Here is a 26,350-nt window from a genome sequence, read left to right on the forward strand (position 1 = left end):
GCAACCATGTCTCCGTAATTGCAACTATATCGTATCCATTTACATCTATTTGTGCTGTTAATTCATCTACCTTATGACAGATGCTTCGTGCATTCAGGTACAATACTTTTAACTTTGTAATTTTAACATTATTAGACATCTTAACATTATTTTGTACTCTAGCCCTATTTGTCTTATCGCTATTTTTTCTTATCTGGACCCTATTTGTTAGTGCACTCTTTTATTTGTATGCTCTGTCCCTTCCTGACATAATCTGGTTATCCTTACCACAATCACTTTCCTGCATTGCTTCCCTGATGCCCTGCTCTTCCTCGAAAGGGTTTTTTACGTCCACCTGAGAGGACAGACGGGACCTCAGTTTAACGTCTCATTCAAAAGACGGTGCTGTATAAATGCAAATCCTTTCTTCTCTCTTTCTACACAGCAACCTCTCAACTCACCTGGTTTAATCATGATTTTCCAATTTTGTGGAGAATTTAAATCCTGATGTGACTAATGTTTCCTTTTGCAATCACAGGAGCTGAGGATAATTTGGGTTCTCTCACTTCTCAATCAAAGATTTATGCTCAATTGGCACATATGTTAATCCCTCTAATTAAGGGATGTGAATAAACAAATTAAGCACATACCATATTGAAATTCCCTTAATTATTAATTGGTGTTGTGGAACTCACAACAACGCATTGAACTCAGTAGAAATAATAGATCAAAACTGAAAATATTAGTGTGAATATTCATTGGGCTGGATTTTCGGCATATTTGTGCCTCGGTTAGCTCCCCGGTGGGGCGTTAAATGCTGTTTTGGGGCGTTATGCCAGGCGTCCAGGATTTACTGCCCGGGCGGAAGATTCGGCTACGGTTTGTGCTGGCGTAATAACTTACTGTCCCACCCTCCGTTTTTAACGTGGTGATGACGTCAATCGTTGTGCAATGCTGTGCTAGCGCCCCGGATGGAACATTCGGCCTTAACGCCTCATTTAATGCCCAACCCAGGAAACACCTGAAAAAAATCAGGCGTTCCCAGGGTGCAGCATTTTAAAATGGAGGGATGAGTATCCTATATCGCAGGTCATATTGACTACAATGGTTGTGGACATAATGCTGTGTGAAGCTCTAATTTGCAAACTTCACTTTTATCTGACATTACAGTGCCATGACAACTTCAGTGAGAGAATTTAATGGGGGCATCACGAGTTAGCCAGTGTATCATGCTCCATGCTATTTCCAGGTGGTGTCAAGCTAGAGGACGGACTCTTGGCCATGTCGACCCATGGATGAGGAGAGACCGAAGGTGTCCGGGGAGGAGGGCTTACCCCCCACACACAGGCACCAGTGCTCAGACCTCCAGCTCTCTGAGGAGCAGTGTGTGAGAAGACTGCGCTTCCGAAAGGAAGTGCTGACAGAGATATGCCATCTCCTACAGGCAGACTGATGCCTGCACCGCTCTGGAGGCAGCCTTCAATACTCCCATCAACAGGTAACTGAATTCATTGTGGTGTGCTGCATGTTGCACAGCTTGGCCATCATGAGGGGCCAGGCATTGCCCCTGGGGATTGCAGGCCCATCTCAGGAGGAAGAGGACGATGAAGAGGAGCCTGGTGAGGCCCCCATTGGATAGCACCCCCCCCATCCACGGGGGAGGCAGCGTGGAGATGCTGCCGGACCAACACTCGCACATCGCCAGCTCATAATGGGCCGGCTCTCCTAAATGGAGGCAACTGAGGGATGGAGTTAATACTGGACACGCTGTGTGCCCCCACAAAGGCACATCTCCAGTGAACGTTGCACAAGACACCAATGGCAAATGGCGAGTCATAAATGTTACTGCAACAAAGTCACAAAAACACCCCCCATCAAAATAAAACCAGACAGTATACAACATTATGTTGCAGTGCACTAAGCAACAATGGGCCCAAGTTTCCACATGATTCACGCCTGATTTTTAGGAGCAACTGGTGGAGAACAGACTATTTTAGAAATCGCAATTATCCACATTTTTTTTCTGCAGTTCGAGTCAGGTAGAACAGTTCTAGTTTAGAACAGAATTTTTTCTTCAAAAGGGGGCGTGTCCGGCCACTGACGCCTGATTTGAAAGTTTCCACAGTGAAAACGTACTCCAAACTAAAGTAGAATGGCGCCAGTGAAGATTTTTGTAGAACTGAAAAAACCTGTTCTACACATTAAAAAATCAGGCGCAGGTTACAAATTAGGCGTCCAGAACGAGGTGGGGGGGGGGGGGAACTCATTAAATTTGACAATAAATCCTTATTTATACTTCTACAAATATTATACAAATAAATCCAACCTGAATAAACATTTATAAGCCAAGAAAAGATTAAATAAACCATCTTCCTACCTGTGTGAAAGTGCTTCAGCCAGGGAGAATTCTGCAGCTGTTCGTGCCGCTGAGCGAGGGAGAGAGAGAGAGAGAGGGGAGGGAGAGAGAGAGGGGAGGGAGGGAGAGAGAGAGGGGGGGTCGGGGGAGCGGGTGTCGGGTCAGGGGGAGGGAGCGGGTCTCTGTCGGGGGGGGGGGAGCGGGTGTCGAGTCGGGTCTGGTCGGCGGGGGGGGCGGGGTGGAGTGAGTGTCGGGTCTGGTCGGGCGGGGAGCAGGAGCTGGCCGTGGGAGGAGCCTCATTCACGCAGCCCCAGTGAGGCCATTGGGCCAGGGCTAGGGGCTGCGTGCTTTGGGCCCCTCCCACACAGTTCGGCGCCTGGAGCTACTGCACTTGCGTGCCGACTGTAGCGCATGTGCAGAGGTCCCGGCACTGTTTTCAGCGCAGGGACCTGGCTCCGCCCCCCCCCCACAGCTCGTGCCGGCTGCGCCGAGTGCCACAGGACCTGTAAGTCGGTGGAGACTACCGAGGATTTTTTTAGGCGTCGTTTTCGGCGTGAAAAATGGGCGCCCAGCTCGGAGGGGCGCCCGTTTTTTTTCTTGTGGAAACTTGGGCCCAATAAAACTTCTCTGCCACTGCAAGTTTCGGCTCAGGCGCACAAAGTCCGTTGTGTAACACCTGACTTAATGCTGATGCTCCTCCAACTTAAATTTTCACCGAACCTTGCAGGCGGAGGCGCAAACTATTTTCAAGCGCGAACTTTAATGCCCCGACGCGATTAATGCTCCAAAATCCAAAAAGCCCCAAATCCAGCCCAATGTGTTGTGGATAGTAAAGTGTCTCAGATATCTGTTTGGCTCTGATTTGCAATGATTAGGGTATGGCCACGTGAAGCATACGGCATCCTAGGATTTATTAATACAGGCATAGCGAACAAAAGCAAGGACGTTATACTAAACCTTTATAAAACACTGGTTAGGTCTCAGCTGGAGAATTGTGGGCACCACACTTTCGGAAGAATGTCAAGGACTTAGAGAGAGTACAAAAGGATTGTACCTGGGATGAGGGACTTCAGCTATGTGGAGAGATTGGAGAAGCTGGGGTTGTTCTCCATAGAGCACAGAAGGTTAAGAGGAGATTTGAGACAGGTGTTCAAAATCATGAATGGTTTTGATAGACTAAATAAGGAGAAACTGCTTCAAGTGGTGGAAGGGTCAGTAACCAGAGGCCTCAGATTTAAGGTAATTGGCAAAAGAACCAAAGGCGACCTGAGGAAAAAGTGTTTTAGGCAGTGAGCTGTTGTGATCTGGAATGCACTGCCTGAAAGGGTGGTGGAAGCAGATTCAATCGTGGCTTTCAAAAGAGAATTGGATAAATGCTTGAAGGGAAACGAGCAGGGTAATGGAATGACCAAAGAGCCGACAAAGGCAAGATGGGCCCAATGGACTCTTTCTGTGCTGTATCATTCTATGATTCCATGTTTGCTTGGATCAGGAATTCAGTGAATGAAGATTGTGGGTGACAGCTCATGTCCGAGCACTCTGTAGCACCGTTTACTGTTGCTGCAATGTGCTGTGTCTCCATTTTGTTGTAATTCTTTTAATCAACGTATCATATTACAGGATGTCTTCACACGCTGCGGTATTTCCCTGGTACAGAGATGTCAAAGCACTTTCGACAGTGCTGCGCATATCTGCTTAAACCCAATGTTACCCATCCAAAGTGCAATTCAACGCAAAAGAGAAGAGGAACTTGCTTTTCTATAGCACCTTTCACATACCGAGGGCATCCAAAGGTGCTTCACAACTGAAGAATTAAATTTTAAAGTGTTGCCACTGTTATGAAGGCTAACATAGCAGCCAGTGTGCACACTGCAAGGTCACCGAAACAGTAAATGAGAGCAATTACCAGATAATGGGGCGGAAATTGCAACCTCGTCGGGTCTGTATGAAGTGTGCACGCACTCGGCAAGGTCTCCCAAAAGCCGGTTTTCAGGATGCGATACACATGCGCGGAAAACCGGCTTTTCCGATCTGTCAAAATCGAACGCATCCCCAGGAGAACATAAGAACAAAAGAACATAAGAACATAAGAATTAGGAACAGGAGTAGGCCATCTAGCCCCACGGGCCTGCTCTGCCATTCAACAAGATCATGACTGAGCTGGCCGTGGACTTAGCTCCACTTACCCGCCCGCTCCCCATAACCCTTAATTCCCTTATTGTTTAAAAATCTATCTATCTGTGACTTGAATACATTCAATGAGCTAGCCTCAACTGCTTCCTTGGGCAGAGAATTCCACAGATTCACAACCCTCTGAGAGAAGAAATTCCTTCTCAACTCGGTTTTAAATTGGCTCCCCCGTATTTTGAGGCTGTGCCCCCTAGTTCTCGTCTCCCCGACCAGTGGAAACAACCTCTCTACCTCTATCTTGTCTATCCCTTTCCTTATTTTAAATGTTTCTATAAGATCACCCGTCATCCTTCTGAACTCCAATGAGTAAAGACCCAGTCTATTCAATCTATCATCATAAGGTAAACCCCTCATCTCCAGAATCAGCCGAGTGAATCGTCTCTGTACCCCCTCCAAAGCTAGTATATCCTTCCTCAAGTAAGGTGACCAAAACTGCATGCAGTACTCCAGGTGCGGCCTCACCAATACCCGATACAGTTGCGGCAGGACCTCCATGCTTTTGTACTCCATCCCTCTCGCAATGAAGGCCAACATTCCATTCGCCTTCCTGATTACCTGCTGCACCTGCAAACTAACTTTTTGGGATTCATGCACAAGGACCCCCAGGTCCCTCTGCACCGCAGCATGTTGTAATTTCTCCCCATTCAAATAATATTCCCTTTTACTGTTTTTTTTCCCAAGGTGGATGACCTCACACTTTCCGACATTGTATTCCATCTGCCAAACCTAGCCCATTCGCTTAACGTATCTAAATCTCTTTGCCGCCTCTCTGTGTCCTCTATACAACCCGCTTTCCCACTAATCTTTGTGTCATCTGCAAATTTTGTTACACTACACTCTGTCCCCTCTTCCAGGTCATCTATGTATATTGTAAACAGTTGTGGTCCCAGCACCGATCCCTGTGGCACACCACTAACCACCGATTTCCAACCCGAAAAGGACCCATTTATCCCGACTCTCTGCTTTCTGTTAGCCAGCTAATTCTCTATCCATGCTAATACATTTCCTCTGACTCCGGGTACCTTTATCTTCTGCAGTAACCTTTTGTGTGGCACCTTATCGAATGCCTTTTGAAAATCTAAATACACCACATCCATCGGTACACCTTTATCCACCATGCTCGTTATATCCTCAAAGAATTCCAGTAAATTAGTTAAACATGATTTCCCCTTCATGAATCCATGCTGCGTCTGCTTGATTGCACTATTCCTATCTAGATGTCCCGCTGTTTCTTCCTTAATGATAGCTTCAAGCATTTTCCCCACTACAGATGTTAAACTAACCGGCCTATAGTTACCTGCCTTTTGTCTGCCCCCTTTTTTAAACAGAGGCGTTACATTAGCTGCTTTCCAATCCCCTGGTACCTCCCCAGAATCCAGAGAATTTTGGTAGATTATAACGAATGCATCTGCTATAACTTCCGCCATCTCTTTTAATACCCTGGGATGCATTTCATCAGGACCAGGGGACTTGTCTACCTTGAGTCCCATTAGCCTGTCCAGCACTACCCCCCTAGTGATAGTGATTGTCTCAAGGTCCTCCCTTCCCACATTCCTGTGACCAGCAATTTTTGGCATGGTTTTTGTGTCCTCCACTGTGAAGACCGAAGCAAAATAATTGTTTAAGGTCTCAGCCATTTCCACATTTCCCATTATTAAATCCCCCTTCTCATCTTCTAAGGGACTAACATTTACTTTAGTCACTCTTTTCCGTTTTATATATCTGTAAAAGCTTTTACTATCCGTTTTTATGTTTTGCGCAAGTTTACCTTCGTAATCTATCTTTCCTTTCTTTATTGCTTTCTTAATCATTCTTTGCTGTCGTTTAAAATTTTCCCAATCTCCTATTTTCCCACTAACCTTGGCCACCTTATACGCATTGGTTTTTAAATTGATACTCTCCTTTATTTCCTTGTTTATCCACAGCCGCTTATCCCTTCTCTTACCGCCCTTCTTTTTCACTGGAATATATTTTTGTTGAGCACTATGAAAGAGCTCCTTAAAAGTCCTCCACTGTTCCTCAATTGTGCCACCGTTTAGTCTGTGTTCCCAGTCTACTTTAGCCAACTCTGCCCTCATCCCACTGTAGTCCCCTTTGTTTAAGCATATTACGCTCGTTTGAGACACTACTTCCTCACCCTCAATCTGTATTACAAATTCAACCATACTGTGATCACTCATTCCGAGAGGATCTTTTACTAGGAGATCGTTTATTATTCCTGTCTCATTACACAGGATCAGATCTAAGATAGCTTGCTCCCTTGTAGGTTCTGTAACATACTGTTCCAAGAAACGATCCCATATGCATTCTATGAATTCCTCCTCCAGGCTACCCAGTGCGATTTGATTTGACCAATCGATATGTAGGTTAAAATCCCCCATGATTACTGCCGTTCCTTTTTCACATGCCTCCATTATTCCCTTGATTATTGCCCGCCCCACCATGAAGTTATTATTTGGGGCCTATAAACTACGCCCACCAGTAACTTTTTCCCCTTACTATCTCTATTCTCCACCCACAATGATTCAACATTTTGTTCATTAGAGCCAATATCGTCTCGCACAACTGCCCTGATATCATCCTTTATTAACATAGCTACCCAACCTCCTTTCCCTTCTTGTCTATCTTTCCGAATCGTCAGATATCCCTGTATGTTTAATTCCCAGTCTTGGCTACCCTGCAACCATGTTTCTGTAATGGCCACCAAATCATACCCATTTGTAATGATTTGTGCCCTCAACTCATTTACTTTATCCATGCGGCAGAGATTGGGCTATTTGCCCAACTCATGCCCAGTGAATGTCCTTCAAACTCTTATGACTGGAAAAATGAGACACATAGCTTTCTTTTACCAGTGTAACACTTTTAAAACAGAGAAAAATGTAATTTAATCACTCATTTTTACCTTAAAAACCCTGTCCATTGAGGTAAGTTTATTTTTAACCCTAGTAAAACACATTAAAAAAAATTCCAAAAAATATATATTTTTTAAAACATTTAATTACATTTAATTTCAATTCATTTTAAATATGTGAAGTGTTTTTTAAATTTATTGTTCTGTGTTTCGGTGTTTTTGGGGGTTATTGACATTGATAGTAATGGGAACTCGTACAAACGGAGTTCCCATTATTATCAATGAGAATACTAGATTGTGATTGGTGACAGGCCCACATGATTGCAGCATAGACGTTTGTACGTGGAAGACAGATCCCCACACGCTATGCAGTGAATGAAAGCCTCAGACCGGAATCTTACCTTTCCCCGGGACCAACAGGTAGTTTCATAGATTTTTTTGGAGTCGGCAGGAAGCCTCCGAACGGAATTTTCCCCCCAATCAGTTTGTGGTGGTGTTCGTTGTGAGATAAATGTTGACCCAAACATTGGGAGAACTCGTCTGCTCTCATTCAAATAATGCCACGATATCTCTTAATGAAAAGGAAGATGAGGCCTCAGTTGAATATCTCATTCGATAGTGCGGCACTCCCTCAATACAGCGCTGCAGAGTCAGCCCAGGTTACGGACTGCAGCGGTTCGAGACGGAGGTGCACCACCATCTTCTTTCAAGGGCAATTAGGGATGGGGCCTCATCACCGACTTCCACATCCCGTGAACTAATAAAACAAAAGAATTCCTGGACCCATGATCCCTCGAACTCAGAGGTGAGAGTGCCATGTCGGTAATTGAAAGATTACTAAGACATGGTGGGGCAGAAATTGCATAGCGCCGCGCCTGGGACGATTACTTTTGTGGTAGCGCAAACGAATCGCCGGGCGCTATGTGAGAGATTCTGACTGCACCTCCTTCTTGGAGCGCTAAATCAAGCATTACTATTTCCCTTGTAGCGCTAAAGCCGGCAGGGGGGCGATAGCGATGCAGCACTGAACAATGTCGAGGCCAGCGGTGCAGAGAATGGAGGCTCCTTCCCTCCCTTAAAGGGAAGGGCCATCGTTGCAGGCTCTGCATGGAAACAAGGTCCCTTGTCGCTGACGATCAGCCCCAAGTACTCTCGCAGAGTGCAGGCCTGATCGATCGCGGCCGATGAAAATGCTGAAAAATTAAAGTAAGGGATTCAGAAACATTTTTCATTGACGCAACCATCATCACCTTTAAATAGCGCTCCCCAAGCAGCCAGGCTCCTGAACAACACCTCCTGCAGCTTTCGGTGTTGTCGCCCAGCGCTACTGCAGGAGGTGGAACTGAAGTTCATGTCCGGGTTGCTACCGGGTCGATGCGCAGCACGACGATGTCACGATCTCCGGGCGTGCGACATCGTGACACGAGGGGTTACCGCCTCCGCAAACCTCGAGGAGAATTTCACCAGTGTCGGTACTCTCACTGCACCCGGTCGCAGAGCCATAAGCGCCCCTTTATCGCCCCCTGCAAGCACTAACGGGAGGCGCAAAGGAGGCAAATTTCTCGCCCTGTGACTTTAAATAAATATGTTTGCATAGGACCTTCAAGGCAATCAGAGAGGAGATTTCCATCACATTTATCTGGGCTGGGATCAAATCTAGGTTTAGAGGGGAAAGGACAGTAACCAATGCCCAACTTGCTACTGGATTTCAAGGTCAGAAATGAAATTTGTTTTTTTCAAACATGGATATGGTTCGAATTAGGTGCCCTGTAGAGAGCTCACTGTGTAACTGGGACAGCTGCACTAATCCACCCTTGGCAGTTCAACACACTGACCCGATTACAGTTCCGATTCTCGATATAGCCCAACCATAAATGTAATCCTTTAAAATGACAACGCTTGCACTCCTACTTTCGCAATTACTATTGAATTCATCGAGACCAGTAAATCCACATTCATTAGATACAGAGCCAAGCTTTTCAAATTTACAGGCAAAATCGTTTTCTACATCTCTTGGACGAAGAGAGCTGTGGAAGCTGGGATATTGAATAAATTTAAGGCAGAAATAGACAGTTTCTTAAACGATAAGGGGATAAGGGGTTATGGGGAGCGGGAGGGGAAGTGGAGCTGAGTCCATGATCGGATCAACCATGATCTTATTGAATGGCGGAGCAGGCTCAAGGGGCCGTATGGCCTACTCCTGCTCCTATTTCTTATGTTCTTATGAGTGCTGCACCAAAGAAAAACACGGAGAAAATTTATCCCGGACCAGGCCATTTTGTTACGGTGAACAATGAGGATGAATATCCGTGATGGTCTGTATTATACTATAGCCCTTTTTAGGTACAGACACTGGTGCTGTACCTGTGCAAATGCTTATTGCAATTATATTCCTTTGGAAGAAAAAATTCCGTTGCGCTCCCTTTTGGGGGCGGTAACACACGAGAGGCGCGGATTTTGCGCCAGGTGCAGAAGTCTCGCCTCTCGCGAGAATTTGGGGTTACCGCTCCCGAAAGAAAGTAACGCGCTCCACTTCCTTTCTGGGGCGGTGGTGAGGCAGACGTGTCGGGTGCGTGTAGCGCTGTCGTGTAGGAGGGGCTCTTCTCGTAATTAAAGGAAAGGGCCCAAGCTGCAAACTCTGCAGTTAATGAAAGGGGCATCCCTGGACCACCGGGGAGTGGGGGGTGCTGTGCCAGCAGCCCGACACTCAAGCAGATTGCTGGGCGGACCGATCGCGTGGAAGCTGCGATCAAAGCGGCAGGACAAAATCGGCTATTTTATTTTTTAAAGGCCCACACTTCCCCTTTAACTTGCAGTTTCAGGGGACGATACCCAATTTAGGTTGGGGACTCAAACGGAGGCGCGGCGCGTGGTGATGACGTCGCCATCACCGGCACAGCACAGCGGGGCGCTACGTGTTACCGCCGCCGCTAAACCCCCACCGAATTTAGAGGTAGTCGTTAGCGACGTCGCACCCAGGTGAAAAGCTGTTGGCGCCAATGAACTGAATTTCTGGTCACAAATTACCCGAATTCCGAGGCCTGTGTGTGATGCCTTAATGCAGGCATTAACCTATTGAAATATAATGTTGTAAATAAGTGTAATATATGTTATATGAAACAATAGTTGGATTACTGTAAGCTTCTGTTTGTAACTTGGGTTTCAGAGGCCTTTCACGTGCTGATCATGCATTATTCTTGTAGTTTATGATATCAGTGGATGCCACTGGGAGTGACATGTCTCTAACATTATGGTTTCAATGATATAATTAACTACAAGAGCACGCAGCATGTTCAAGTCCACTCCTGCACGCATTTTGGCCAATTTCTGCCAATGCAGGGTAATGCTGACATGGACTAGTTGGGCTGAATGGCCTGTTTCTGTTTTGTCATTTCTATGTATTTCACTGAGAAGGGCTGACCACTGGGGTGGAAGTGGGGTCCCTCTGTGTAGCGTTGTTTAATAAGTGCGTTTACAATTTTGTTCCATATAACACAAAGGGGAAAGCCACCTCACGCATCTTCAACTATTATTTCCAGGGCTATATCTTTCTCCGTTTGCTAAATTTAACAAAAAGTGTGAACGTGAAGTGTAGAATGATATTTTTAACCTTTTCAGTGAAATCTACAAATGGACAATGACATACATATAGGTGAGGTTAGGCAGTGTTTAACCTTCCAGCTTTGCAATTTCATTGATTTTTTTTTCACTATCTCCTTTAGGGCTTCATTCTGAGGCAATGGACATCATAGAGTCATAGGGGCCGATTTTCATCAAAGCTTCTGCCCGCCCAAGTGCCGCCCAAAGTGCCGCCGATGACCGCCGAGGTACTGGACGGTACTTTGGGCGGGATATTCATCGCCGAGGTCCCTCGAAGGTCGGCGGGCGGCAAATGGACGTACGCCGCCAATCTGGGTGGCAGCGGGCGGGAGGTCTCATTCTTGGCGCCCAAGTGCCGCCGAGGATGGAGTCAGGCCCATGGAGTGTCGAAGACCTGAAAAAACAAATCACCAATAAAAAATAAAAAATCTATCCGAAGAGCTTCAGGGGACGCCATCCAGGTAAGTCGCTGTTGATATATTTTTTTTAAATGTCCACTTACCTTTGTTTCAGGTTCTTCCTATTTACCGTTGGGGACAGACCAGCCTCCAGCCAACGGTCCAACCCCGTTCTGCCGCCGAATCCCGCCGACTCCCGCCCACAGGATTCTGGGAGTTGCAGGCAGGAGGTCAGTTGCGCCACTTGGCCGTCTGCTGACGTCAGCGGGCAGGCGATTCCCGGCGGCTATCCCATCCCGCCCGCTCCAGGCCAAATGGAAGGTGGCACTGGGCGGATCAAGAAGAGCAATGTCGGTGGCAGCGGGCGGTGAGTGATGTATTTCGGCCCCATAGAGTCATCGAGTCCATGCCGGCTCTCTGTGGAGCAATCCAATCAGTCCCATTCCCCCGCTCTATCCCCGTAGCCCTGCAAGTTTATTTCCCTCAAGTGCCTCTACAATTTCATTTTGAAATCATCGATCGTCTCCGCTTCCACCACGCTTATCGGCAAAGAGTTCCAGGTCATTACCACTCACCGCGTAAAAAAGTTCTTCCTCATCCCCCCCACCCCCTGTATTTCTTGCCCAAAACTTTAAATCTGTTTACCGTAGTCCTTGTACCATCAGCTAATGGGAACAGGCTTTCTCTGTCTACTTTATCCAAACCAATCATGATCTTGTGCACCTTTATGAAATCTCCACTCAAACCTCCTTTGCTATGAGTTAACATCGTTTGCATATCATCTTTCAAATCCACGTCCCACAATACTAAATATGTATTTTCTTCAGTGCGGAGGAATCACCTTTAAAGTTGGGTCGAATTCTCGCGTCGTATCCCGATGTCCTTCCCATCAATTTGTCCAGAAAGTCTGACGGAGACATTGGTGGAGCACGGGATCTGGAGCCTTCTGTTTCTTTCGTTGTCACCAAGCTGAAAGCAAACACACATATACGGTATGAAAGAACACAAGTAGTTGGTAATGTATGAAAACATTGTTAATACCAAGCTACCTGAAGAATATTTGAAATTGAAAGCAGATGAATTTAGTTGAGGAGATACATTTGAATGGGATACATTTATGTTTGCAGGTCGGATTATAATAAGAACATAAAAAATATAAGAAGTAAGAGCAGGAGTAGGCCATTTGGCCTCTCGAACCTGCTCCGCCATTTAATAAGATCATGGCTGATCTGATCATGGACTCAGCTCCACTTCCCTGCCTGATCCCCATAATCCTTGACTCCCCTATTGTTCAAAAATCTGACTATCTCCGCCTTGAATATATTCAATGACTCAGCCTCCACAGCTCTCTGGGGAAGAAAAATCCAAAGATTCATGACCCTCTGAGAGAAGAAATTCCTCCTCATCTTCGTTTTCAATGGGAGACTCCTGATCCTATGCCCCCTAGTTCTAGATCCCCTCATGAGTGGACACATCCTCTCAGCATCTGCCCTTGTCCAGCCCCCTCAGAATCTTATATGTTTCAATAAGATCATCACTCATTCTTCTAAACTTCAATGAGTATAGGCCAAACCTGCTTAACCTTTCCCCATAAGACAACCCTTTCATCTCAGGAATCAACCTAATGAACCTTCTCTGAATTGCCTCCAATGCAAGTATATCCCTCCTTAAATAATTCGAAGTATCAATGATTAAAACCTGGTATTTCTAGGATAGGATGGATGAGCATGTCTGCTCCAGATGTAACTTGATGCAGTTGACTTTATACGCACAAGCAATCTAGTTGTGCGAGGCCCCTTGGGGAAGAGTGACCATAATATGGTGGAATTCTGCATTAGGATGGAGAATGAAACAGTTAATTCAGAGATCATGGTCCAGAACTTAAAGAAGGGTAACTTTGAAGGTATGAGGCGTGAATTGGCTAGGATAGATTGGCGAATGATACTGAAGGGGTTCACTGTGGATGGGCAATGGCAGACATTTAGAGACCGCATAGATGAACTACAAAAATTGTACATTCCTGTCTGGCGTAAAAATAAAAAAGGGAAGGTGGCTCAACCGTGGCTATCAATGGAAATCAGGGATAGTATTAAAGCCAAGTTAGTGGCATACAAATTGGCCAGAAATAGCAGCGAACCCAGGGACTGGGAGAAATTTAGAACTCAGCAGAGGAGGACAAAGGGTTTGATAAGGGCAGGGAAAATGGAGTACGAGAAGAAGCTTGCAGAGAACATTAAGACGGATTGCAAATGTTTCTATAGATATGTAAAGAGAAAAAAGTTAGTAAAGACAAACGTAGGTCCCCTGCAGTCAGAATCAGGGGAAGTCATAACTGGGAACAAAGAAATGGCAGACCAATTGAACAAGTACTTTAGTTCGGTATTCACTAAGGAGGACACAAACAACCTTCCGGATATAAAAGGGGTCAGAGGGTCTAGTAAGGAGGAGGAACTGAGGGAAATCCTTATTAGTCGTGAAATTGTGTTGGGGAAATTGATGGGACTGAAGGCCGATAAATCCGCAGGGCCTGATGGACTGCATCCCAGAGTATTTAAGGAGGTGGTCTTGGAAATAGCAGATGCATTGACAGTCATTTTCCAACATTCCATTGACTCTGGATCAGTTCCTATCGAGTGGAGGTTAGCCAATGTAACCCCACTTTTTAAAAAAGGAGGGAGAGAGAAAACAGGGAATTATAGACCAGTCGGCCTGACATCAGTAGTGGGTAAAATGATGGAATCAATTATTAACGATGTCATAGCAGCGTATTTGGCAAGAGGTGACATGATAGGTCCAAGTCAGCATGGATTTGTGAAAGGGAAATCTTGCTTGACAAATCTTCTGGAATTTTTTGAGGATGTTTCCAGTAGAGTGGACAAGGGAGAACCAGTTGATGTGGTATATTTGGACTTTCAGAAGGCTTTCAATAAGGTCCCACACAAGAGATTAATGTGCAAAGTTAAAGCACATGGGATTGGGGGTAGTGTGCTGACGTGGATTGAGAACTGGTTGTCAGACAGGAAGCAAAGAGTAGGAGTAAATGGGGACTTTTCAGAATGGCAGGCAGTGACTAGTGGGGTACCGCAAGGTTCTGTGCTGGGGCCCTAGCTGTTTACACTGTACATTAATGATTTAGACGAGAGGATTAAATGTAGTCTCTCCAAATTTGCGGATGACACTAAGTTGGGGGCAGTGTGAGCTGCGAGGAGGATGCTATGAGGCTGCAGAGTGACTTGGATAGGTTAGGTGAGTGGGCAAATGCATGGCAGATGAAGTATAATGTGGATAAATGTGAGGTTATCCACTTTGGTGGTAAAAACAGAGAGACAGACTATTATCTGAATGCTGACAGATTAGGAAAAGGGGAGGTGCAACGAGACCTGGGTGTCATGGTACATCAGTCATTGAAGGTTGGCATGCAGGTACAGCAGGCGGATAAGAAAGCAAATGGCATGTTGGGATTTGAGTACAGGGGCAGGGAGGTGTTACTACAGTTGTACAGGGCCTTGGTGAGGCCACACCTGGAGTATTGTGTACAGTTTTGGTCTCCTAACTTGAGGAAGGACATTCTTGCTATTGAGGGAGTGCAGCGAAGGTTCACCAGACTGATTCCCGGGATGGCGGGACTGACCTATCAAGAAAGACTGGATCAACTGGGCTTGTATTCACTGGAGTTCAGAAGAATGAGAGAGGACCTCATAGAAACGTTTAAAATTCTGACGGTTCAGACAGATTAGTTGCAGGAAGAATGTTCCCAATGTTGGGGAAGTCCAGAACCAGGGGTCACAGTCTAAGGATAAGGGGTTAGCCATTTAGGACCGAGATGAGGAGAAACTTCTTCACCCAGAGAGTGGTGAACCTGTGGAATTCTCTACCACAGAAAGTTGTTGAGGCCAATTCACTAAATATATTCAAAAAGGAGTTAGATGAAGTCCTTACTACTCGGAGGATCAAGGGGTATGGCGACAAAGCAGGAATGGGGTACTGAAGTTGCATGTTCAGCCATGAACTCATTGAATGGCGGTGCAGGCTCGAAGGCCGAATGGCCTACTCCTGCACCTATTTTCTATGTTTCTATGTTTCTATGTTTTATCGTCATTATACAGTAAGAAAAATATTGCATTTGTATACTGCTTTCACAACCTTGAGACGTCCCAAAGCATTTTACAACCAATGAAGTATTTTTGAAGTATAGTCACTATTGTAATGTAGGAAACTGATGTAAGTAAGAACATAAGAACATTAGAAATAAAGTACGCCATTTTGCATTTTGAACCTGCTCCACCATTCAACAAGATCATGGCTGATCTTCTATCTCAACTCTACCTTCCTGCACTATCCACATAGTCCTTAGTTCCCAAAGATATATTGACCTCTATAAGAAAGTAGAGTTCAGTTGATGGCTCAGCTGGTTAAAGCAGCACTATGCAGCCCAGAATACTCCCAGCTTTGCTCCCCAGTCTGTGCTGAGTTGACTAATTTCAAATGAGGTGGCAGTCGGGTTGGTACAATTGGCCTCAGTGCCTTGGAGTTATCTGAGGGAAAATAGGGCCATTTTCCAGCTCCTGATTACTACCTGGCAACCTCTGCTGGTAGAAAGTGAGCGTGGATGTCAACTATTTACTCTTTCTCCCTCCCTCAGAGGTAAAAAGCCTTCTGAGACACAATGTGTAAGGTTCAATAGCTTGCTGACACTCAGAGAACCAAATGTGTGGCCCTTCCAACTCACTCCTGCTCTATCTGCAGTAGGCATGCACCAGGGAGCTGGAAATTATGACGGAGCATCAGCTTCTGACCTTATTTCAAGGTCTTCCGGGATGGCTTGTAAGGGACGGACACTCCACCTGCCTCGAACAAGACCATTGCAGTCGGGGCATCATTGTGGTGGGAGTTAGCACATCTCCAGCCCTCGCAGAGACCTGGTGTACGTCTGGGGGAGGTAAACTTGGGGTAAGACCATGTCGGTAGAAGTGGTGGCCACCTGCAGGTCCAAATCAGGATGTGGCCTGGACACGCTTGAGAGGTCATTTAATTCTCTTTTAAATTATTTGCAAAGTGGGTTTCCAGGGTCAGATCTGAGTCACTCCTGGGAGCCTGTCATCCATCTCCCAGGACTTCCCAGCCCCGTGGAATTGGCAGGTGCCCCAGATGTTTCCATTTGGAAGGGGAGTCCAAAAGCAGGTTTCATAAATATAAGATAGTCACAAATAAATCCTGTAGAGAATTCAGGAAAAACTTCTTTACCTCGAGAGCGGTGAGAATGTGAAACTCGTTACCACAGTGGGTAGTTGAGGCGAATAGGATAGATGCATTTAAGGGGAAGCTAGATAAGCACATGAGGGAGAAAGGAATAGAAGGATATGCTGATAGGGTTCGATGAAGTAGAGTGGGTGGAGGCTCGTGTGGAGCATAAACACCAGCGCAGACCAGCTGGGCCGAATGGCTTGTTTCTGTGCTGTAAATTCTATGCAATCTTTGGATATTAAGGGAATCAAGGAATATGGGGATAGTGCAGGTAAGTGGAGTTGAGGTAGAAGATCAGCCATGATCTCATTAAATAGCGGAGCAGTCTCGATGGGCCAAATGGCCTACTCCTGCTCCTATTTCTTACGTTCTTATGTTCTTAATTCTATGTGCCGCTATTGGCTTGAGTGTCTATCAGTGGGATGCAAGCAACCTCTCAATGCCTATCCATCGTCTACAAGGTCCATGTCAGGAGTACGATGGGATAGTCAGCACTCTCCTGGATGGGTGCAGGCTTGACAACACTCATGAAGCTTGGCACCATCTAGGGCAAAGCAGTTCCCTTGGTCAGCACGCTTGCCACTGAATTCAATATCCACTTCCTCCACCACTGTGGCAGCAGTACGTAAGGTCTACAGGACACACTGCAGCTTGTTACTATAGCACCTCCCAGCCTCCACCACCAAGAAGCACAAGAGCAGCAATATCATTGAAACGTCATACCGACTTGGACTCATGTCATCATTCCTTCATCGTCACGGGTCACTGTCCTGGAACTCCCTATCTAACATCGTCATGGGAGCATCACTGCCACAAGGAATACAACAGTTGAGGAGAAGGCCCACAACCACCTTCTCATGGCAACTAGGGTTGGGCAATAAATGTCAGCCTAGTCAGCCTTGCCCACGTCCCATGAACAAATGTTAAAAATGGTCCAATTATGCAGACAAAAAGGTTGGGTGTCAATTTTAATGGGCAAAAAAATCATGGTCTTGTGGTGGATAATTTCCCAACATGCATTCCTGGAGCTTGCCAGGAGGGTCCCCATGGAAAATCTGCCCTATAGTAAAGAAAAGAAAATGTAAGAACTTGCAGTTATATAGCATCTTTCACGACCACAAGACGTCCCGAAGCACTTTACAGTCAGTGACGTATATTTAAGCGTAGTCACAGTTGTAATCTAGGAGGTGCGGCAACCGATTTGCATACAGCAAGATCCCACAAACAGCACCAAAAATATATGACCAGATCTTTCTGGTGTAAAAACGCAAAAGGAAAAGTGGCCCAACCATGGCTAACAAAAGAAATTAAGGATAGTATTAGATCCAAAGAGGAGTTATACAAAGTTGCCAGGAAAAGTAGTAAGCCTGAGGATTGGGAACAGTTTAGAATTCAGCATAAAAGGGCCAAGAGATTGGTTATAGAGTATGAGAGTAAACTTGCAAGGAACATAAAAACCGACTCCAAAAGTTTCTACAAGTACGTAAAAAGAAAAAGATTAATGAAGACAAATGTAGGTCCTTTACAGAGAGAAACGGGAGAATTTGTAATGGGGAACAAGGAAATGGCAGAACAATTAAATAAATACTTCGGTTCTGTCTTCACGGAAGAGGACACAAATAACATCCCAGAAATGCTCGGGAACCAAGGGTCTAATAGCAAGAGGAATTAAAGGAAATGATAATTAGTAAGAAAATAGTGCTGGAGAAACTAATGGGACTGAAAGCAAATAAATCCCCAGGGCCTGATGATCTGCATCCCAGAGTACTAAAAGAGATAGTCATGGAAATAGTAGAAGTATTGGTTGTCCAAAATTCTATAGATTATGGAACAGTTCCTGAAGATTGGGGAGGGTGGCAAATGTAACCCCACTATTTAAAAAAGGAGGGAGAGAGAAAACGGAGAACTACAAACCGGTTAGCCTGACATCAGTGGTAGGGAAAATGCTGGAGTCTATTATAAAGGATGCGATAATGGCACACTTAGATAATATCAACGGGATTAAACAAAGTCAACATAGATTAATGAAAGGAAAATCATGTTTGACAAACCAACTGAAATTTTTTGAGGATGTAACTGATAGAATAGATAAAGGAGATCCAGTGGATCTGGTGTATTTGGATTTTCAGAAGGCCTTTGTTAAAACATAAGAGGTTAGTGTGCAAAATTAAAGCACATAGGATTAGGGATAATGTATTGGCATGGATTGAAAATTGGTTAACCGACAGGAAACCGAGAATAGGAATAAACGGGTCTTTTTCAGGGTAGCGGGACTAGTGGGGTACCACAGGGATCAGTGCTTGGGCCCCAGCTATTCACAATATATAAAAATGATTTGGATGAGGGAACCAAATGTAATATTTCCAAGTTTGCTGATGACACAAAACTAGGCGGGATTGTGAGTCGTGAAGAGAATGCAAAGACGCTGCAAGGTGATTTAGAATGGTTGAGTGAGTGGGCAAACAGATAGCAGATGCAGTATAACATAGAAACATAGAAACATAGAAAATAGGTGCAGGAGTAGGCTATTCGGTCCTTCGAGCCTGCACCACCATTCAATATAATCATGGCTAATCATGCACTTCAGTACCCCATTCCTGTTTTCTCTCGATACCCCTTGATCCCTTTAGCCAAAAGGGCCAAATCTAACTCCTTTTTGAATACATCTAACGAACTGGCCTCAACAACTTTCTGTGGTAGAGAATTCCACATGCTCACAACTCTCTGAGTGAAGAAGTTTCTCCTCATCTCAGTCCTAAATGGCTTACCCCTTATCCTTCGACTGTGACCCCTGTTCTGGACTTCCCCAACATCGGGCACATTCTTCCTGCATCTAACCTGTCCAATCCCGTCAGAATATTATATGTTTCTATGAGATCCCCTCTCATTCTTCTAAATTTCATTCAATATAAGTGTGAAGTTATCCACTTTGGTAGGAAAAACATAAGGACAAAGAATTATTTAAATGGTGATGGCTTTGGAAGTGTCGATGTACAGAGGACCTGGGTGTCCTTGGACACCAGTCATTGAAAGCAAACATGCAGGTGCAGCAAGCAGGTAGGAAGGCAAATGGTTTGTTGGCCTTCATTGCAAGAGAATTTGAGTACAGGAGCAAGATTGTCTCACTACAGTTATACAGGGCTATGGTGAGACCGCACCTGGAGTACTGTGTGCAGTTTTGGTCTCCTTACCTAAGAAAGGATATACTTGCCAGAGAGGGAGTGGAGCGAAGGTTCACCAGACTGATTCCTGGGATGGCAGGACTGTAGTATGAGTGTATTGGGTTGAGTGTATTCACTGGAGTTTAGAAGAATGAGAGGGGATCGCATTGAAACGTATAAAATTCTGACTGGGTTAGATAGACTGGATGTGGAAAGGATATTTCCCCTGGCTGGGAAGTCTAGAACAAGGGGTCACAGCCTCAGGATACGGGGTAGAAAATTTAGGACCGAGATGAGGAGAAATGTTTTCACTCAGAGGGTGGTGAACCTGTGGAATTCTCGACCACAGAAGGCTGTGGAGGCCAAGTCACTGAATATATTTAAGAGGGAGATAGATAGATTTCTAGAAACAAAAGGCATCAAGAGGTATGGGGAAAAAAGCGGGAATATGGTGTTAAGATAGAGGATCAGCCATGATCATATTGAATGGCGGTGCAGACTCGAAAGGCCGAATGGCCTACTATTGCTCCTATTTTCTTTGTTTCTACATTTCTATGATCATCTGTTTTAGTGATGTTGGTTGGGGGATAAATGTTCGGCCAGGTCCCCTAGGAGAACTGCCCTGTTCTCGTTCGAAATAGCACCATGAGTTATTTTACGTCCGCCTCAGAGGGCTTTACATTTGGGGCTTTGATGAGCCTTGTACGAAATTGGTGTTAGTCTCATGCACCTAATAATAGGGAGCTATGTGGGTCACATTATCACTGCCGTAATATCATGTGTACCTCTGCAAACACTGTAGAAAAATGTTACATCCATGTTACCATAGAAACCAGCATACGATCTTTTTTAAAAGAAAGACAAGAAATAAAATTTAGTGAGGAGAATATACGTTCCTTTATAATATTATTAGAATGACTGAGAATATATTGTTTTATCTCTGATATTTATCCACTAATGAATCTATTCATTTTCAAATAAATAGCCTACTTCCCTGGTTCTGTGCCTAGCTCTGCACACATCATTCAAATGGAAATCCTTCAGTCTAATTCAAGGATTTATTTATTTGAAGAGGTTGTAGGAGATGGCGGTTTATTGATGGGTTCCCATTTTTCAATCTAATATCCTTAAACTGACTTTAGCTTAGCTGGTTGATTAATTAATGGGCCAAATCTGCAAGTACAAATGTTCCCGCCTTTAATACGTTCTCAGTCTATAGTAGAGCCATTGATATTTCATAGCTGAACCATACAGATTGAGGATATCCCCAAATTCAGTCTCCATTCTGTACTAGACTTAGTCAGGGCAGCAGTTGGTGTGGTAAGATTGGTCTCGGCACCCCAGGTCTGGGGAGCGGACAACCAACTTTGGATCCTGATTCTAATTCTTGCTGAAGTGCATGTCTGTGGCCATTGGGTAAAGACTGCGCCAGTCTCGGCTCTGAAACCCCCTGTTGTCAAATAGCCTAAAACAATCAATGCCAATGGTTGGGGAGTCTTGGACAAGGGGGCATAGTCTAAAAATGAGAGCCAGACCTTTCAGAAGTGAAGTTAGGAACACATTTCTACACACAAAGGGTGGTAGAGGGTTGGAGCTCTCTTCCGCAAACGACAATTGATGCAAGGTCAATTGTTAATTTTAAATCTGAGGATAGATTTCTGTTAACCAAAGGTGTTAAGGGATATAGGGCAAAGGCAGGTATACGAACATAAGAACATAAGAAATAGGAGCAGGACTAGGTCCTTGCCCCCTCAAGCCTGCTCTGCCATTCAACAAGATCGTGGCTGATCATTGACCTCCACTCCACTTTCCCGCCCGATCTCCATATCCGTTGATTCCCCTAGAGTCCAATAATCTATCTATCTCAGCCGTGAATATATTCAGAGACTCAGCACCCACAGCCCTCTGTGACAGAGAATTCCAAAGATTCACAACCCTCTAAGTGAAGAAATTCCTCCACCTGTCTAAAAAGGCCTTCTCCTTCTCCTGAGACTGTGATCCTTAGTTTTAGACTAGGCATATGGAATTAGGTCGCAGATCAGCCATGATCCCATTGAATGGCGGAACAGGCTCGAGGGACTGAATGGCCGATTCCCATTCCTATCTTCCTATATCGCCAAAGGCACATATTTAAAAAATGTCCACTTGAGCATGGTGCCAGAGGACAATCACTGGTTTCTGTAGAACTGTATCATAGAATCATAGAAATTTACAGCTCGGAAGGAGGCCATTTTGACCCATCGTGTCCGCACCGGCCGACCAAGAGCCATCCAGCCTAATCCCACTTTCCAGCTCTTGGTCCGTAGGCCAGAAGGTTACGGCACTTTAAGTGCACATCCAAGTATTTTTTAAATGTGGTGAGGCTTTCTGCCTCTACCACCCTTTCAGGCAGTGAGTTCCAGACCTCCACCACCCTCAAGGTGAAGAAATTTCCCCTCATATTTCCTCTAAACCTCCCTCCAATTACTTTAAATCTATGCCCCCTGGTTGTTGACCCCTCTGCCAAGGGAAACAGGTCCTTCCAACCCACTCTATCCAGGCGCCTCATAATTTTATACACCTCAATCAGGTCTCCCCTCAGCCTCCTCCGTTGCAAAGAAAACAGACCCAGCATCTCCAATCTTTCCTCATAGCCAAAATTCTCCAATCCAGGCAACATTCTTGTAAATCTCCTCGGCACCCTTTCCAGTGCAATCACATCTTTCCTGTAATGTGGTGACCAGAACTGCACTCTGGAAGGAATCAACAACTTCAGCTGAGAAGGAAGCAAAAGGAAAAAAATTGGTGGAAAAAAAAATCTATCTAAATCACATTATTTTCACCAAATGCAATTGCTTACCCTGGTGGGGGCAGAGTGTTACCAGGTACACAGCAAGAGAAACCAGGCAGTGCCCCTGAGACAGCAGCACGTCATTTAGGCTGGCACTTTCTGGTCGGAGGTGCCATCTTTCGGATGAGATGTTAAAATGAGGCCCCGTCTGTGATAATGTCTGAGATCATCATTCCCTGTTGTTATTGAGGGATGATATAATCGTGGATGTTGGTACTGTAATTTTACATGTTTCCGGATCAGAGTGGCCAAGAGTGAAGGGAACGGGAACTATCCTACCTTAACACAGGGGTATCATTTGGGTCTGACACTACAAAGATCGGGATCAATATGGAGCTACCCTCAAAGAAATACACTGAAGTAACAACACAGAAACAAACCATTCGGCCCATCCAGTCCATATCCGTGCTTACTCTCCACATGAGCAAATAGTCCGAATCACATTCACCCACTCTGTTCTCAAATTCCTTCATTACCCATTCTCTCATCCACTCATCCAATCTAATCTTGAATGTGACATCGGGGTGATTTTAACCCAAGCCAGGCAGCGGGTAACTGATGGGATTCAATGGAAAGTAAAATCAGGTGTGGTGTAAAACAGGCGGCCAAATCCAATCCCATCAGTTTCATAGCCGCTGGGTTAGGTTACAATTACCCCCAAAGCTTCCTCCTGAACCACTGACGCTGGAAGTGACTTCTCCAGCATCACAACAACTTTCTCCAATCCCTCTGTTATAAATGTCCTTAAGTACAAACACTTTCGGGTATAGTGGTTGAAATTGGTTATTGCCTGTGACGAATCGATAGCCCATTTTACAACCCACCCTACCTCATTTTTCTTTGAAGTCAATAGAAGATCAAGCATGGTATAAAATGGCTGACGATTCACTATCGCCCATATTGGAGACCGATTCCACCGCCACCCACCCCCGTACTCTCCGACTGGTGCTGCTCCTGTGCAAATGTTTAACTGGCATAAATTCTTCTTAATCTTGTATCCATAGCCCCTTGTTCTTAACCCCTCAACTACTGGAAAGAGTCTGCTTCCAATCTACACTGTCCCATCTTTTCATAATTTCAAACACTTCTACCGTTTTGCCCAATAACCACGCAGTTCCATCAAAATTGCCAAGTCTTTCTTCATATTTGTAATTCCTCCTGCCAGGAACCACCCGAGTGACTCTCAGACCCACTCTCATGAAGACCAGGCTTGCCCCAGGTGCTTAAGAACCTTCAGGGATGGACAACATTAATGTGCTTCTGTAATCAGGGATGGTAGCATAGTGGTTATATTACTGGACTAGTAATCCAGAGGCCTGGACACGAGTACAAAGATCCGGAGGCATGAGTACAAATCCCACCACGGCAGCTGGGGAATTTAAATTCAATTAATTAAATAAATTTGGAATAAAAAAGCTAGTATCAGTAATGGTGACCATGAAATTACTGGATTGTTGTAAAAACTCATCTGGTCCACCAATGTCCTTTAGGGAAGGAAATCTGCTGCCCTTACCCAGTCTGGCCTATGTGTGACTCCAGACCCACAGCAATGTGGTTGACTCTTAACTGCCCTCTGTGGTTCAATAAGGTTCAATAACCACCATCCTCTGAAGAGCAATTTGGGATGTGCAGTAAATGCTGGCCTTGTCAGCGAAGCCCATATCCTCTGAACAAATAATAAAAAAACATGAATTTGCCTTTTTTGCACAGGCAAAAAAGGCAAAGTGTAGCAGTCAAAGCTACTCTTTACCACAAGCTGACTGCACAGAACCAGCTTTGTCACACGTTATTTTCAAAGTTTTATTTTTGGTCCCGCGATCAATATTCCTGTAAGAAAGACTGGTATTAGAGATTCATATATATATTCAATTTGTAGTCATTGACCAAACTAATCTTACCCATAATTCTCTGTGGGCAAGGGAATGTTAGAAGCTTCATGAATGTACGCAGAACTCAGTTTTGACGAGGTTCAAATAACAAACTAACACGAGCTGCGAGCTAAGGTCACATTAGTATAATAACAAAGTAGAAATTGGAGTTGGTCTAATCAAACCTAATAGTTAGAATAAAGTAACACAAATAAGAGGTTCCAGAGAGATGAAGGAAATTATAAACAAGATAACATGAACAAGCAGGCATTGATGGAGATAGGAGTGGCCCGGAAGCTTGCTCTGATTTGAGTGACAATGGTATTTTGATCATGAGAACCAAGGTGATTTTGTTAAAGTCTACATATGGACACTGGACAAACAAACCTTTGATAAGAAATTGGTTAAAATATCGATACTCAAAGAATACCTTTGCACAGAGACGGTTGGAATAGCAACGTACCGATTTAGGACAACACCGACCTTTGCACAGGAGTTTCCTGGGACCTGGGCATGCGAGCTTTCATTAATTATCGCTTTTTGTTAAGTATACTATTGCTGTAAGCTTAATAAATCTAATCTATTGCACAAACCATACTGACTGCTGCCTATTAAGTATGTCTGGTTAAAGGACCCTTAAAAGTTCTTCATTCCTCATATGTAGCTGTAATTATAAATAATAATTACATTGGTATTGCAATCCCCACTCTACAATTAATTGCATTTGTAAACTTACACACCAATAAAACACATAGATCCCCTGTTGAATGGATGAAATACGTTTCGACAAAAACAATGCAATGAACACGATTTGAGGGGGAGGCATGAGTAATCCATTTTAATTATGAACTTTCAAGGAGATTATATGAGATTTAATGAGTTTCCTTCACAATTCTGCCGAAGGCCAACTATTGCTCTGAAAGCCCTCAGCTGCATATGATGATTTTCATTAGTAAAACGTCCTAAGGCGCTTCACAGGAGCGATTATCAAACAAAATTTGACACCGAGCCACATAATAATATATTATGACAGGGTGACTAAAAAGTTGGTCAAAAAGATACGTTTCAAGAGCAGCTTAAAGGAGAAGATAGAGGTAGAGAAATAAAGATGTTTTAGAGAACATAAGAACAAAAGAACATAAGAATTAGGAACAGGAGTAGGCCATCTAGCCCCTCGAGCCTGCTCCGCCATTCAACAAGATCATGGCTGATCTGGCCGTGGACTCAGCTCCACTTACCCGCCCGCTCCCCGTAACCCTTAATTTCCTTATTGGTTAAAAATCTATCTGTGACTTGAATACATTCAATGAGCTAGCCTCAACTGCTTCCTTGGGCAGAGAATTCCACAGATTCACAACCCTCTGGGAGAAGAAATTCCTTCTCAACTCGGTTTTAAATTGTCTCCCCCGTATTTTGAGGCTGTGAAAGAGGGGATTCCAGAGCTTTGGGCCTTAGCGGTGACCAAGGTTGGGAACTTAACATCCAGGGGTATTCAACATTTAGGAAGGGTAGACAGAAAGGAAAAGGAGGTGGGGTGGCGTTGCTGGTTAAAGAGGAAATTAATAGTAAGGAAAGACGTTAGCTTGGAATTGGTATGGGTGGAGCTACGGAATACCAAAGGGCAGAAAACGCCAGTGGGAGTTGTGTACAGACCACCAAACAGTAGTAGTGAGGTTGGGGACAGCATCAAACAAGAAATTAGGGATGCGTGCAATAAAGGTACAGCAGTTATATTGGGCGACTTTAATCTACATATTGATTGGGCTAACCAAACTAGTAGCAATGCGGTGGAGGAGGATTTCCTGGAGTGTATTAGGGATGGTTTTCTAGACCAATATGTCGAGGAACCAACTAGAGGGCTGGCCATCCG

At 44.7% G+C, this 26,350-nt stretch overlaps 1 protein-coding gene across 1 annotated transcript in view; it reads right to left on the bottom strand.

Annotated features, from left to right (window-relative positions):
* Nucleotides 1-26,350, bottom strand: part of glra3 (glycine receptor, alpha 3) — a 280,830-nt gene that overhangs the window by 179,842 nt on the left and 74,638 nt on the right. The window contains exon 2 of the mRNA XM_070896552.1: nucleotides 12,219-12,346. Within this exon, the coding sequence (XP_070752653.1) occupies nucleotides 12,219-12,346 (128 nt within the window). The remainder of the gene's footprint in view (nucleotides 1-12,218; nucleotides 12,347-26,350) is intronic.

Source organism: Pristiophorus japonicus, chromosome 1 (assembly GCF_044704955.1).
Source record: "Pristiophorus japonicus isolate sPriJap1 chromosome 1, sPriJap1.hap1, whole genome shotgun sequence".
Lineage (NCBI taxonomy): Eukaryota > Metazoa > Chordata > Chondrichthyes > Pristiophoridae > Pristiophorus > Pristiophorus japonicus.